General features: G+C 37.5%; 1 protein-coding gene across 7 annotated transcripts in view; it reads left to right on the forward strand.

The window, feature by feature from the left end:
* atxn10 (ataxin 10) overlaps positions 1–15,997 on the forward strand; it is a 320,589-nt gene that overhangs the window by 84,482 nt on the left and 220,110 nt on the right. Inside the window, exon 11 of one of the 7 annotated variants that reach the window (XM_043709269.2) lies at positions 13,647–14,372. The exons of 5 other annotated variants lie outside the window; for them this stretch is intronic. In XM_043709269.2, the coding sequence (XP_043565204.2) occupies positions 13,647–13,676 (30 nt within the window). In that variant the 3' untranslated portion in view covers positions 13,677–14,372. Of the gene's footprint in view, positions 1–13,646; positions 14,373–15,997 lie in introns of those variants that run through there. One more of the 7 variants, XM_043709271.2, reaches the window with a different exon arrangement.

The raw sequence follows: 15,997 nt of genomic DNA on the forward strand, positions 1-15,997 counted from the left end.
TATGTTGCAGAAACCCTGAAGGATTCCAAAAGATTTGGCTTTAGAATTTAGATTCTGGTCCTGCAACTGTCAGTAAAATGAAATAAAAATAGACCTGAAACCAATTTGGTTGATTCTATACATGGGAGAAAAAAATGCAACTTGTGGCATTCTCTGCGTGCACTGCAGCTGAACTTCGTAAGATAGAAAAAAAATTAAATGGGTTTAGTTAAAACTCTTGTTTTGCATTGAGGAAAGAAAAAAATATCTTTTGAACAGATGTATTCTTTACTGATTAGATCTTAAGTTGCAAGCATGCCTTTCAACAGCTCCCAAGAATTGGAGGTTATTGGCAGGTTAAAAGCGGATTAATGATGAGCAGGTGTCTTTGAACTGTCCTGTGAGGGGGCTAAAAAAGGTATGTTTCTGTCTTTGAATCGCCTTTTTCTTTTGATTCACCATTGCCAATTCAGAGGGTTCAGATTGATGTGCCAGTCTCCCTTGATTGATTTTGTTTTTCCCATGGTGTGAAATAATTGGTATCACCATATTAGTTAATTGCATTGTGTGGAAAGCTCGGTGACTGGTTAGTCTAATGCCTGCTTTTCTGGTCTAGTGAAAGAAAATTGTCCAAATCAAAAAACAAAGTATTAATTAACTGATTCATTTTCTGTCGTCCCAGCTCCCACCCCCTCACTTCTTATCTACCATTTTTTAACTGAAGAACGCATGCAATTTGCCCAGTAATCTCACATTTCTACTCAATAGTACTTTCAGTTGGGATTTTAAGACCACATGAGCATTGCTGGAAAAATACCATTTAAGATATTTCTTAGCTTCCTGAGTTAGATGCACCTGACCTAAAGTTGATATCATAACTGAATGATGGAGTTGATGCAGGCCAATAAAGTGTTGGATCATAGCACATCACAGAATTAAACCAATGGACGTGATGCTTTACATTGGAGCAAGAAAAACATTAACTTGAATTAATCTTATAATAATGAAAATATGACATGTATACATAATTCTTGCAGATATTTGCATTGATTTCAACAAGTCAAAACAGACAGATAGAAGTTATATGCCTTTACTTGTATACGAATTGTTAACTGGAATACTATACTCTTCTGCTTTCACTTGTGTATATGGAGTAATTCCAGAGTGTGAATTTTAAAAGAGATGTACGTTTCTCTTCTGGATGAGCATACTTTCAGATAGATTGAAGTACATTTTTACACTGTTTACCTGTTGATAATTCTCCTCTCACAATACTGATTTCCCTCCTTTATAATTACCTAATTTGGCGAATTCTGCCTCCCCTTGCTTATAACTGTACAGTTTTAAGAAATGGAAAGAAAATAATGTTATGATTGTAGATGCTTATATATCATGATAGTTACATATGGTTTTGAGGCATGTGTGGGAAGGTTGTCAGTGCCATATATTGCATTCATACAGATAGATGATGTCTGATTCCTGTTCAGTGTATTTTTTTAATAGTTTTTCAATTAAGTTCTTTGCTCATTAATATATCTGCCAGGACTAACTGCATAATCAAAAATACTGCCATGTTTTATTTATTCAGTAATCCACATTTTAAAATAATCTTAACTTCGTTTGTTCTGATTAACTGAGTGTTTTATTGACAAATTAGTTCTGCTGGACTGAATGTCAACATGGTCCAAAATTCTTTAGTAAGTAATTCTGAGTCACAATTAACATGTTTAGTTGAAGGCCGAAGCCTAACTTCCTTCGAAGCAAGTAAATAATGTGATAATCTGTCCAAGAATTTTGTTCTTCCATTGTTTATATTCTAACACTCAAAAGGGAACGTTGGAGACTGGAATGGAACTGAACAGCAGAGGCTAATAGTATAAAATGTAGCAGATCTGATTCTACCTCTTTTACACTACTGCCAGAGACACAATTTTATTTTTACTGAAAGCAAAAGGGATGTTTGTGCAAGATAAAATGTAATAGTAATAGGCTAACAAATTACTACTTACATTTACATGGCACCTTTAATGTAACTAAATGCTCCAAAGTATTTCAGACATGCACTGTGAAGCAAAACCTGACAGGCAAGCCATATAAGGAAATTAGAGGACTCTAAAGGATGTGTAAATGAAAATAGTAAAGTAGCTACCCAGAGCCATTATCTGAAAAAAGTGGGGCAGTAGTTATGATTGAAAATTGTTGAACTCAATGCTGAGAAACATGGAATATTTGAAGCCTCATTTGAAAATCATAAAAAAAATCTTGTGAAAGGATACATGACTTGTATATGTCTTTAAAAGCAAATAAACACAACCAAGTTCATAAAAGCATTCCTGCTTGATATTAGCCATATCTGAATCATTTGGACTTTGAAAAACAAGAGGCAAAAAAAAATTCTTGCATATTCAAATAAAAATGTAAACTAATTAAATCTGTAAAATTTTACGCAAGTAGTGTATTGTCATTGCTACGATGATTAGTTTATCTATTAATTCTAATGTATCCAAGCTCGCTTCTGCGTTCTATGTGTGTTGTAACAAAATATATTAATTTCCTTCAAATCCCACAGCCAAAAAATGACATTCCATAATAATGATAAACAATTTACAAAACTCTATAAAATACAATCACTAATTAACCTGTTCTTACAAAGGATATTATTACAAAGTCTTGTTTTTCAAAGAACATGTGATTCATTTACGATTAATACCAAGCAGGAACACACTTATGAACTCCATCATGGAGAAGTGCTTTTGAAGAATGATTTTTCTCAGTGACACCAGTACAGTAGTTGAGCATGTGTTCCTCAAAATTCCTTGTACATCTAGTTTTAATTGTAATCTGCAGAGGGGGGAAATCAGGTAGACTGAAGACTTCAATCTCACCAAATGCAGCTTTTGATTCAAGAACAACAGTGACTCAGTGACACAAAAACAGAAAGAACTATGAATGCTGGAAATCTGAAACAAAAACAGAATTTGCTGGAAAACCTTAGCAAGTCTGGCAGCATCTGTGGAGAGAAACATTTTCGGTCCAGTGACTTTCCATTAGAACAGATGCTGCCAGACCTGCTCAGATTTTCCAGCAATTATTGTTTTTGTTTCACTGACTTAAAACAGGTCAGGACTACTTTCTGAGTCAGGTGCCTAGCAAAAGTGAGACTTTGATTAGGCATTAAATCCTCCAAAGCAAATACACAAAGTGTTCACAATACATGGATAGAAGGAGCTGAAGGTAGAAGATAAGGAGAGAAATATTAGCAGCAGGATCAGGAGATGCCACTCATTGGTTGAGGAACCTTGGGTTCCAGACCTCAGTGACTTTGCTATATGGATATTTGCAGAATGTAAAGGAACATATAGCAAGTGGCAAGTCAAAGTGGAGGAGTTGATTATGCAATTAAAAACAGGAAATTCTGGGTGTGTCAGGCAGCACTTGTGGGTCCAGGAATTAAGTTAACACTTCCATATTTGTTGAAAGATTATCAATCTAGAAAAATTAAAAACTACTCCCTTCTGAACCAATAGAGTAGAGGAAAAAAGGGTAAAAGGGCAAGTTTGTAATAAACAGGAAGACAAAGTTAAAAATAACAGATGCAATGAAGCAAGACTTTAGCATAGAACTAAAAGGTGTAACAAGGGAAGGTTTAAGTGAGAATAGTCAAATTGTCACCAAGTGATGTTGTCTGGAAGAAGTAGGGACTTAGATTTTAAACTAAAGTTGTTGAGTTTAGATGTCTGAAAGTACCTAACTGAAAGCTGAATTTCTATTTCTTCATCTTACATTGAACTTCACAGTTCAAAGGAGGAAGGGAGTTGGCACCTAACCCTGGCAAGGTAGGAATCAGTTCAAACAAGAACAGTATCAAACTTCTTGGTAGGTTCAAGGACATTGTTAGTTGGACCTAAGTGAACACAAATTAGAGGAGCAGAGAAATCAAAATGGCCAGTGAAGCCCTAGAAAGGAAGGACCCAGGTTGAATGGAAAATTTGGTGCTTGACGAAATGCCCAATATGCTGGAGGAGGACGCCTGATCAAGTAAATAGATATGGAAATGAAGACAGCTGAAAAAGAGCTCCGAATCATGGTGAAATTGATGTTTAATGCAGTAGACATGCAATAGGAGGAAGAGGTAAGCTGATTGTTTGAAGTCAGTAGTGGAAGGGGAAATGTGAGAGGGGATAGTAAATCATGGCAACTGGTGAGATTGGAAAAAGAGATTGAGGTCAGAGAGAAGTCAAGGCGAGGAAGGATCTGGAGTTGCATTTGTATTTCAGAGTTGTTGAAGCTTGTGATCCTTGACACTTAAAAGAAATAAAATGCCAAAAGGTGCGAAAATGAAATATGGACAGGTCAGCTTTTAGATGGAGAGTCAGTACTGCTAGAGAGAGAGGTCAAGTGCGTATCTATGGTGAATCATTGCATTGAGCATATTTCTCTACATGCGGTGAAAACATGCAGTTTGAGAAGCATTGAATATTTTGGAGATATCTTTATTCCTTGGTGGAAATATGTTATGAGGAATTTCAGTTGAAATCTTTATGCAATAAGTCAGAGGCGATGAGTGAGGAGAGAGATGAGGCAGTCAGTAAGTTTTGATAGACACCTCATCAAGCCTAAGAAGGGAAACAGAAAGCAATGAAGGAGAACATAGTTCAAAGAAACAAATGGTAATCCGATCGGAAAGATGAGCAGAACTTGTTCAAGGTACAAAGTTAAAAATCACACAACACCAGGTTATAGTCCAACAGATTTATTTGGAAGCACCAGCTTCCGGAATGCTGCTCCTTCATTAGGAGCAGCGCTCCGAAAGCTGGTGCTTCCAAATAAATCTGTTGAACTATAACCTGGTGTTGTGATTTTTAACTTTGTACACCTCAGTCCAACACTGGTATCTCCAAATCTTGACTTGTTCAAGGTAGAAATTGCTGGAAGTGAAATGACAGTGAATTAAACATTATTGCCAAATCAAAGTACTGTGGTTGCAGGCAAACTGTTGAAGCAAATTTTCCAGACCGTTACCATGATGGATGGCTTCATAGCTCTTGGTCCATTGTGAATTATGTAGCAACGATGTGCCGACCTCAACTGAAAAATGTTTTGTTGGCAGAGGCAATGATAATGTGCGGTGCTGGCAAGCCTTGGGGAAATATCTCTCTTTAGAATCTGACCTGTCACCAAAATTTATATTTCTAATGGCATCCTAGTTTCCAAGACTTGATCACATAAATAAGGGCTAGCACTTCATTGCATTTGTTAGGGAAGGTTGTGCTGCTGAAAAGTGCTAGGCTTGAGATATTAATTTGACATCTTTCAGCTTTGAGGTGGAAATAAAAGATCTCAAATAATAGTAAGAGAACTATCCTCCGAGCCCTTGTCCATATTTAATGATCCATCATAATCAAAAGCACCATTGGGTCATTAACATATTGTTTTTTAGAAGAGATTACTGTGCATAATTTGTTTATTTGTTTGGGGCTTATGGATGTTACTGGATAGTTCATCATTTATTGTCCATTCTTAGTTACCCTGGAGAAGGTAGCTACGATCTGTTGTCTTAAACGACTGTAGTCCTTGGGGTGTAGAAATACCTACAGTGCTGTCAGGAAATTAGTTGCAGGATTTTGATCTAGCAGTAGTGGACAAATGGTGATATTGTTCCAACTCAGAATAGTCTTGTGGTTTGGAGGGGAACCTGCAAGTGGTGGTGTTCCCATGCATGTCCTGTTCCTCTAGGTGGGTAGAGGTTGTGGGTTTGGAAGATGCTTTGAAGGAGCGTTGGTGAATTACAGCAATAGATTTTGTATATGGTACGTGTTGTTTCCACTGTGATGGTGGGTGGTGTGCCAGTCAAGCACGTTGGTTTGTCTTGAATGGTGTCTGGGATGACAAGAAATGAGTTAGTTACCACAGAACTCCTAGACAAGGACTCCTCCTTTTCGCTATGTATAAAGCTGATCCAGTTCAGTTTCTGATCAGTAGTAACTCCCAGAATGTTGATCATATGGGGATTTAGCAATGGTAATGCCTTGAACATTAAGGGGCAGTGGTTAGATTCTTGGGCACTTGTGTGGCATGATTGTTACTTACCAGTTATCAAGTCAGAACGTTGTTCAGATCTTACTGCATTTGGATCCCAAGTTGGCTTCAATATCTGAGGAAATGCAAATGGACCTGAACATTATTATCAGTGAACATTTTCACCTGTGACCTCATGATGAAGGGAAGGCATTGATGAAGTACGTGAAGGTAGCTGGGCCATGGACATTACCCAGAGGAATTCAGATGTCCAGGAGCTGAAATGACTGAGCTCCAACAACTACACCATTTTCCTTTGTTCCATTCATAACTCACACCAGTGGACAGTTTTAACTGTTTCACATTGATTCCAGTTTTGTTTGGGTTCTTTGATACCACACTTGGTTGATTGCTACATTGATGTCAAGGACAGTCACTCTCTACTCTGGAGTTCAGCTCTTTTGTCAATGTTTGAAGCAAGGCTGTAATGAAGTTAGGAGCTGAGTGGCCCTGGCAAACCCAATGTGAGTGTCACCATAAAGACCATAAAAAACATGCACAGAGTTTAAAAGGAGAAACTGCAAAAGGAAATATCAACATTATTGTTATTATTTTAGTAGTACAGCAGTAAGAAAGTAGGTGAAGAGATGTTTAACAAAGCATTGACCATCAAGTTACAAACCATCTGCCAACAAGGAAGGCTACGATTACAAAGTCAGAAATTTTTTAAAGAAGGTAGAATTTGAGGATGAGACTGAGATAGTTGTATGTTAAATTATTCATTTCCTAGTGAATACTTACAAAAGCATCAAGCACCATGCTCTCCCTCAATAGCAATACTGCAAGTAGAAATACCTTCAGCCTAAATCACTAGGAATGCAAGACAGACTGACAAGGTACAAAACCAACAACTCTGAACAGGTTGTTTCTGTTAGAGTAGTGAGGACCAAGACAGTAAATTTATGAGGAAGTCAATCATTAATGAGGGCAGGAGAGAAGTACACCATACAACAACACACTCAATTACACAGCTGATGTCTCTTTAAATACAGTATACTCAATTATGCTTTGCATGTCCCTTTAAATATAGCACTGTAAACTGTACTGTCAACCCAATCTTCTGCCTGCCAGCCCTAATTGACCTCTTTGAAGATTACATCACAGGCCACACTGCAGACTCAAAACAAATTTGGTACCCAGAAGTTACTTTAATACCCAAGTTTTTTTTAGATGTCCAGAAAATTCTGGCCATGTGACCTCCAAAGCTACTGACAGTAAGTGGTGTGGCTGGAAGAGTTGTGCTTTTCATCAGGTTTCAGCACATGACATTACTTAATTACAGCCTTTGTAAATATTGCTCCTGCGTTTGCTGTAAGAAACATTGTGCTGTAATTTGGATAGAGGTACCTCATTGGTAATGCCTTGCATCACCTGTGTGGCTTGACCACCCTTTAGTGCTGTTATTAACAAATAACCCTAATACTAGAAATTATAGTTCAGACTATGTGATTTTAGTTGTCCGAAGCAGTACATTTTCTATGGAATTGATACCACTTTCCAAGTATCTGGATCAAAGCAGGACCAGTTGCGCTGAATGAAGTTGTACTGAACCTTTGTACAATGCACATGCAATGTTCTTAGCTTTATTCTGTACTGTCCTGGAAATTCAGTTTAAAACTGTAGATGCCTCCTTATCATGGTACTTATGCAAATTCAATTTTGATTCCAGTTAATGCTCTTTAGTAGTGGATGTCCATACATGATATAAACATACCTTGGGTTTCACAGACCCAATGGATATTACAGCATTTGACCAAATTGAAGAATAATTGTTTTGAAAGGGCCTATTCCAATAACCTACTTAAGTTAATCTGCAAACTGCTGACTTGATCTAAATTTGCAACCTCTTTGCACCATTTTAAGTAATCTCCAAAATTTTGATTTGTTCAGTTAATTTATTCAGTATTTTATAGTGCTCAAAAATAAAAACACAAAACGTAAGTAGCTCATACTGTACCAATCCTTCCAGGATGTGATTAAACTTCATGTATAACAGCACCGTTAAAGAATAAAATATGTTAATTTCCATTTCAGAATAATGTGTTGCTATGGTGTAAATATAAATAGGCAACAGGCTTGTGATTTGAATTGGAATCTGATTCCTGATCCCTATGCTGTCAATACACTGATGCCACTTGATCTTGGAAAACACACAGGATCAGGGAATACACCATTTTGAGTAAGTAATTTATGTCTAGTCTTAAAATAAGAGGAATAGGATTAAAAATGTTTAGGATTGAACTTTTGCTAACTGTTCTTCATTCTTCAAAATTAACAGACTCCCACCCATCCAATTTGGAAATTGGTTTATCAAGTTCAAAACATGTATTTGGCATCTAAACTCTAAGGTGAATCAACAGGATATTTCTATTAAGTTTGCAATAGTACAGGTCGTCATCAATGGTACTTATTGCACATCCTCCCAGTTATGGTATTTAGTCCAATATAATTGCAGTTTTAAAAAAAAACTTGAACATAATTCCTGTACCTGGTGAAGACTTGAATATAGAAATTGCAAGCGTAAAGCTACTCTGGTCGAACTGTATTTATAAATAGTCTTTTAACATTTCATTACTAAAATGACCACCCCACTCCTGACACCAGGATTCAGTTTTCTTGATTGTATATCTCTTGAATCTGTGCTAAATATTTCACACCATAAAAGCTTTTAAAGATGGTGATTGCTGAGTCATTCATTCCTATTATTTTGCATGCGTTAAGTAAACTGTTGAAAATTATTGTTTCCAGAATTGAAGATCTTTGTTTAATTCATTCTATACAGAGGCATCCCAAATAGATGTCTGCTCTGAATCTGCTGAACACAGAGGATTCTTGTTGCACATAAGTAAATAGATCAGATGTTATGGTCAGTAATTCAAAGAATCAATATTGACAATCTTAGGTTACTTGTCTGTCTTCTGCTTGTTTATTTTCTTGGATAGATATATCAAGCCTTGTTTGTTGTAAAGCAGATGTTTAATTTTGTGATGAAAATTCATGCTTTTGTCTTTAACAATAAAATCACAAATGTAAATATGGATTAACAGAGATTAAAGAAATTATTTTAGAACTAGTTCAAACAGGCCATATATATTTGCACTTTCACTGCTAATGTGAAGATTTTTTTAAAAATGTGACAATTTATTATCGCGAGCTATCATTTTATGATGTGTTGATAAACTTTTGACTTCACAAAGTTCCACCATTGCTTGCTTGCTTCAGTAGTCTGTGATGTTGTTTGATGTTTTCAAAATGCTAATGCAGTCTGATAATCAAATCTTATTGTGTGATGCTTCAGGTTACTGCTTTTATCTTCCCTTCTCATCTGTGATGTAGGTGATCTATGAAATTATGACTAATTCTTTTAAATTTGTTTTTGAAAAAGTGTTCAAAGTTTGCTCGGTGACGGGAAACACAGCCTGAAGTGTCAGTCTTAATGTTGTCACATGAGGGTTTATTAAATACCTCCAGAGAGAGAAGAGGGAACTTGCCTTTGAAATAGTTTTGTTGCCTGTCAAAACAGGCTTCTTTGGCTTACTCGGGATTTCTATGGCTGGACTTGATTGGTAATTTGGGGAACCTGAGAGGATTGAGTTCAACATTTAATTATCTAAGGAACTTTCTTTGGTGCAACTTACTATCTTTTTGGTTAAAAATCACACAAAACCAGGTTATAGTCTAACAGGTTTATTTGGAAGCACTAGCTTTCAGAGCACTGCTCCTTCATCAGGTAGCTTTTTGGTAGGTAACTAAGACTAACTTACAAATGATGGCAGAGTCAAATGCATGTTTGAATAACTAACAGTTCCATCCCACTGAATTCCATGGCATCATACTATTTATATGGTTTTTCTGACCTCACAGGGAAACTTTACAAGGAATTGAGGACATTGGGTTATTCACTAGAGTTAATAATTGAGTATGACTTAATTCTTATTAATTGGCTGCCTTTTTGAACAGAATGGTTGATGGAGCTTGCAGATTTGCTTCTTCACAAAAATAAGTCTTATCGGGAAAGATGGTCCTGAGAAAAGTGGCAATTTTTATTGTATTGAAAATTCTCCAAGTACCCATGATGTGAGGAGTGCCATCAGTGATTCTGTGCACACCTGTTGTTCCTTTCTTTCCATTGGGAAAGTAACAGGTATATTCACCACTTGTTTAGATGAAGCAGAATATGAATGACTTAAATCAATGTAAGTAGTGGATTGAAATTAGCCAGTTTTATAAATTACTTCTGTTTCAGTTTTAACCTGAATAAATAGGGCTGTTCCCTGCCGTTTGTCTGTATCATATTCTGAGACATAACAGAGTTATAGATTTCCGGTTTGTTCAATATAGATGAGAAAGGCATGTCACTTCTTTTATGCTAGCTCTTTATGGATCACATAATCTAACCAAAGAAATACCAATGTACATTACTTGTAGTTCTCTGTTTGAATGGCTGGTATGAGAGGACACTCCGGTGGAAGATATGTGCTGAAGGAACCGTGCAGCATCGTTAAAAGAAAATGTTAGGACTAATGCTCCAGGTTCAGCTCTCAGGTCAAAAGAGCCAGAATAATTGAAGTGTTGTTATTGCAGCAACCTAGCTTTAAATAAGTAAATCAAAGAACTGCACTGCAAAATGTTGAGGATTTGGAACAGCAGAAATTGTCATTCGGTCATGGAATTTTGTCTCAGCCAGCATGTACACAAAATATCTTATTGAACCTAGCATTCAGGTCAAATGCAATGAATCTCGCCAGCTGTGGTTAAGAGGAATAATGATCCAGTATGCGTCTGCTCATTACTGCTCCGCAGTTTTCTTTCTTCAGAAATCACATGACACCAGGTTGCAGTCCAACAGCTTTATTTGAAATCACAAGCTTTCGGAGTGCTTCTCCTTTGTCAGGTGAAATGGAGGGAGGTGCACAGGCACAGAATTTACAGGAAGAAGGGTCATTGCAAGGTAATTCTGGGTAATTAAGAGTGTCAAAAGATAGTACAAATGGTGTGGGTGAGTGTTGACAGGCTGAATAACAAGTCTTTGCACGTGATTAAAAGTTTCAAAGGGTGTAAGTGTCAGTAGCTGAATAGCAAGTGAAGGGGTGACCTATAAATGATGCAAGTGAGACTTGTTTGCTGCACAGGACCTCTAACTAATGCTTTACTGCAGATACATTGATGACCTTTTCTTCTTTGAACTAGTGAGGAATCACTGAAATGACTTCACGACAATATTGACAAATTTCATCCCACCATCAGACTTACCATGGCTTACTCTTCAGAATCAGTCTCATTCTTGGATACGTGCATCTCCAGGGATGGACACCTTCATACTTCATTCTACTGCAAGTCCACGGATAACCTCACGATGCTTCACCTATCTAGCTTCCACCCCAAACATATTAAAGAAGCCATTCCCTATGGATAAGCCCTGTGCATGCCTAGGATCTGCTCAGGAATGTGACAGACACCTACCGATGCTGAAAGACACCGTCATAAGCTCAACTCATCGATTGCCATTTCCAACATGCTACAGCAAAAAATCATAATGACCTCCGAAGACAAACATGGGACACAATCAACAGAGTACGCTTCCTCATAAGTACTTCCTCAAAATGGATAAATCAAACCTTCAACATATAATTGACGATGATGAACATTTCACCAGGACCATCTCTACGCATTTACTTCTCACCTTCAAACAATGGGCAAACCTCAAACTGACCATTGCTCACAGAAAACAGCCCAGCCTTCAGGAGAACAGAGACCACAAGACTACACAGCCCTGTCATGGCAACCTCAGTTGACATGCCAGATCATTGACATGGATACTACCATAACACATGGGATCATCACCCACCATGTACACAGCAGATACTCATGTGACTCTGCCAATGTTGTCTCCCTCAAACACTGCAGGCAAGGATGCCCCGAGGCATGTTATATTTGGTGAGACCATGCAGATGCTACAACAACGGATGAACAGACACCATATAACAATCATAAAGTCATAGAGATGTACTGTAAGAAAAGAGACCATTCAGTCCAACTCTTCCATACCGACCAGATATCCTAAATTAATCTAGTCCCATTTGCCTGCACTTGGCCCGTATCCCTCTAACTGCTTCCTATTCATATACCCATCCAGATGCCTTTTAAATGTAATTGTACCAGCTTCCTCCACTTCCACTGGCAGCTCATTCCATACACTCACCAGCCTTTGCTTGAAAGGGTGCCCCTTGGGTCCCTTTTAAATCTTTCCCCTCTTACCATAAACCTATGCCCTCTAGTTCTGCACTCCCACCACCCCAGGGAAAAGACCTCAACTATTCACCCACTCCTTACTACTCATGATTTTTATAAACCTCTATAAAGTCACCCCTTAACCTCTGACGCTCCAGGGAAAACAACCCCATCCTATTCAGCCTCGCCCTGTAGCCTAAATCCTCCAACCCTGGCAACATCCTTGTAAATTTTTTCTGAATCCTTTCAAGCTTCGCAACATCCTTCCTGTATCAGGGAGACCAGAATTGCACACAGTGTTCCAAAAGTGGCCAAGCCAATCTCCTGTGCAGCTGCAACATGACCTCCAACGCCTATACTCAATGTTCTGATCATTAAAGGAAAGCATACCAAGCACCTTCTTCACTATCCTATCTACCTGCGATCCACTTTCAAGGAACAATGAACCTGCACTCCAAGGTCTCTTTCCTCAGCAGCACTCCCCAGGAACTTGCCATTAAGTGGATAGGTTCTGCCCTGATTTGCCTTTACAAAATGCAGCACCTCCGCATTTGTCTAAATTAAACTCCCATCTCACCAGATGGGTATGATCCTTCCTAGTTGGGGAACGCTTGGTCAAGGACATTCAGCGTCCAATCTTTGGATAAGCATCCACTAAGGCAGCCTTCGAGATGCGCAACAACGCAGAATCATTGAGCAGTAACTGATAGACAAGTTCTGTACCCATAAAGGCAGCCTCAGCTGTGATCTTGGGTTCATGTTTCATGACATTTAACCCCAGCACACTGTTCTGTATTTGTAAAATCTTGCTTACTGTTCTATTTTGACACCATCACCTTGATTACTTATTATCTCTCTACCTTAATTAGTTTGTACAGTTTTGGATTACTTGTTACTTTGATCAGACCCTCGTCATGCAACTCCTGCACCTGTCTTATTACTTTAACCATTTGATTTCTTCCTAACATCATCTCTTTCTATTTTTTTGTAATTATCTCTCTGCCTTAATTAATTGGATCATTGGTCATCCCTTCACTTGCTATTCAGCTGTTGACACTTTACTCACACCATTTGACACCTTTTGATCACCTGCAAAGACTTGCTATTCAGCCTGTTGACACTCAATTCATCATTTGTACTGTTTTTTGACACTCTTAATTACCTGGAATTATCTTGCAATGATCTCTCCACCTTATAAATTCTGTGCCTCTACTTCACCTGATGAAGGACCAGCGCTTTGAAAGCTTGTGATTTCAAATTAACCTTTTGGATTATAGTCTGCTATTGTGTGACTTTTGACTTTGTCCACCCCAGTCTAACATCAGTACCTCTCAATTATGTTTTCTCTTTTGCCCTAGATTAACTTGACATGCAGTATTGTGAGATGAAAATATCACCGTGCCATGTATGTTGACTACTGTTTGACAACAAGTAACACTGTCTTCTGATCAAAAGTTCGCCACCTTCTCAAGGGCAATTAGACAATTATTTTTGGACATTAATTATGTTTTATACTAGGTGCTGTTCTGTTTACCTATGTCTGTTTATACTGCGTCGATCAAAAATTATCTGGACAATAGGACTTGCAATAAAATCTTAGAGCTGTGAAAAATGTTAAAACCAGAACAGGGTAATGTGTGTTTGCAGTGCAAAGACATTGCAGTTTGTTTCAAAGTACAATAAAAATTAATTAGATATGTTTTGTTTAAAAGAAAATCCTCAGTAGCATTTTGGTTTCAACGTAAATTTGGACAAGATTTTACTTCTAATTCCATTCTTCATGGTGCATCTACCAATGGCATTTAACTTACAGTCACTTGACGCAAGATATTGGAAGTTAGTTATATTAGAGAATTACAAATCCAAGCAGCATTGCTTTGTGTAGTGAGGCTATTGTGTGAAATGAACAGTAGCATTGCTTTCAAGTGCCCTGACCTTCAATACGGCCACACTTGAAGTCAGCCAAAGATTGCTTCATGTCATATTGTTTAGCCTCTGAGTTTCCCACACACATTGTATAAGAACAGAGAAGCAAGTTCAGCAACAGGCTTACTGAGTATACTAAAATGTGCAGTCTTGAACACAGCATTTAGTTGAACTATTTTCGTCAGTCCATTTCTTCTATTCTGGCTATGACTTTTACATTCTAAACTGTGACCTTTCCATTCATACCCACTTGATGATTTTATAAAAAAATGACCATTTGAAAAGTCGCTGCTGATTTGAAAGTTTATACACTTTGACAAAATGCCATTAGTCATTGAAGAATAGTTTTGCTGCTGCAAGATTGCAGTCTAGTCAGTTGTCATTTTGTTGTTCTGACACAATCAGTTTTTTCATTGTTCAAGAAATATTTGCTTTCTTCTGTCATATTTGGCTTTTTCTGTAAGTGATGAATTCCCATTGAACTTTGCAACTCACAATAATGCAGATTTGTTAATGATAGCAATCCTATTCCATCCTGTCATCTTTCGTTAACCATGTTACCCCTATTGTCCACAACTCTTAATTTGCTTTGAACTGATGAATTTAGCTGGATTAATTTTGAAATAAGGAGAGAATGCTCATAATGCAATTGGAAATTCTTACAAATCAGTAATTATCAATGTAGGGAAAGTGTGCTGTTGCTGCTTTCAGATTGCCAATAATATTCCTGGAACATAGAACATTAATTTCTATTTGATAGTCAACCAATATATAGTGTAGCTTTCCTTTTTCCTTCCTTTCAATTGTGGCAGTTTCACTAGACACACTGCCTGTCTTTGAAAAATGTGTACAATTACTTAATTTGATGCAGAACTCATTGAATCATGTTGTAAGTTGCCTAAAACTCCATAGTTACCTGACTGCAAGAGTGTGGTCCATGAACAGGGATTAATTAATCTTATGATGCCATCTTTTAATTTGTATTTCATGTTAAAGGCTCCAAATATTAAGCTTCTGTTGAAGCTAGTTGAAAGTTAGTGTATTACAGGTGTTACTAAAGTTCCTTGGAGGTAAAGAAATATGAAGTTATGAGCAAGAAATTACAGATCACCATATTAAAACAAGTAATGGTAAAATAAAAACACACTGGTAAGGACGAAGTCCCAATAGGTCTCCATGGTATAACATTGGGCTCTGTTCCTTGAGTTCCTTGTTGCTGAATCAAATAGATTAACATTTAAACTAGTGCTTAAACTTAAATTACATGCAATGACTTCTGTAGTTGGTGTTTTCTTGTTCAGGTGTGACAGAAGGACAGCATAATTTAGGCTGAAGTGAGAAGGTTCCTTGTTCTTCACTGGTTCTGTGCATTTGGCACTTTTGGACTGCTGACTTTTGTTCAGCAGAATAGTATTTTGTCTCTTTGTTGCAGTTTCTTTGTCCTGCATCGATCAAAGCTTCTGAGGGTGGTTGTCAAGGCTGCTCCTTATTGTTCTGTACACTGGCTGTTATTAGCCAGGTTTCTTTCTCCAATTCAAAAGCACAAAATGGTGGTATGTTCATTTCGAGGAGTCCAGGGTCCATGTAGCAAAAAGGTCACTTATGATTAATCCCTTTGAAGTTCTTCCTCCTGTCTACTGTTTATCTCTGAAGCCAGAATTCTGACACATCCATTATTTGTTTTGCCTGTATTTGAAGAGTTTTTACATGCCTCGACGTGTGTCTCTGTAAATCATTCAGAATTGTAGCTGTGCAATCTGGTGACTTGTAGCAGCCTCTTTTT

Source organism: Chiloscyllium plagiosum, unplaced genomic scaffold, assembly GCF_037043375.1.
Source record: "Chiloscyllium plagiosum isolate Xiang-an unplaced genomic scaffold, Cpla_swu_hap1 HiC_scaffold_19, whole genome shotgun sequence".
In the NCBI taxonomy this organism is placed as follows: domain Eukaryota; kingdom Metazoa; phylum Chordata; class Chondrichthyes; order Orectolobiformes; family Hemiscylliidae; genus Chiloscyllium; species Chiloscyllium plagiosum.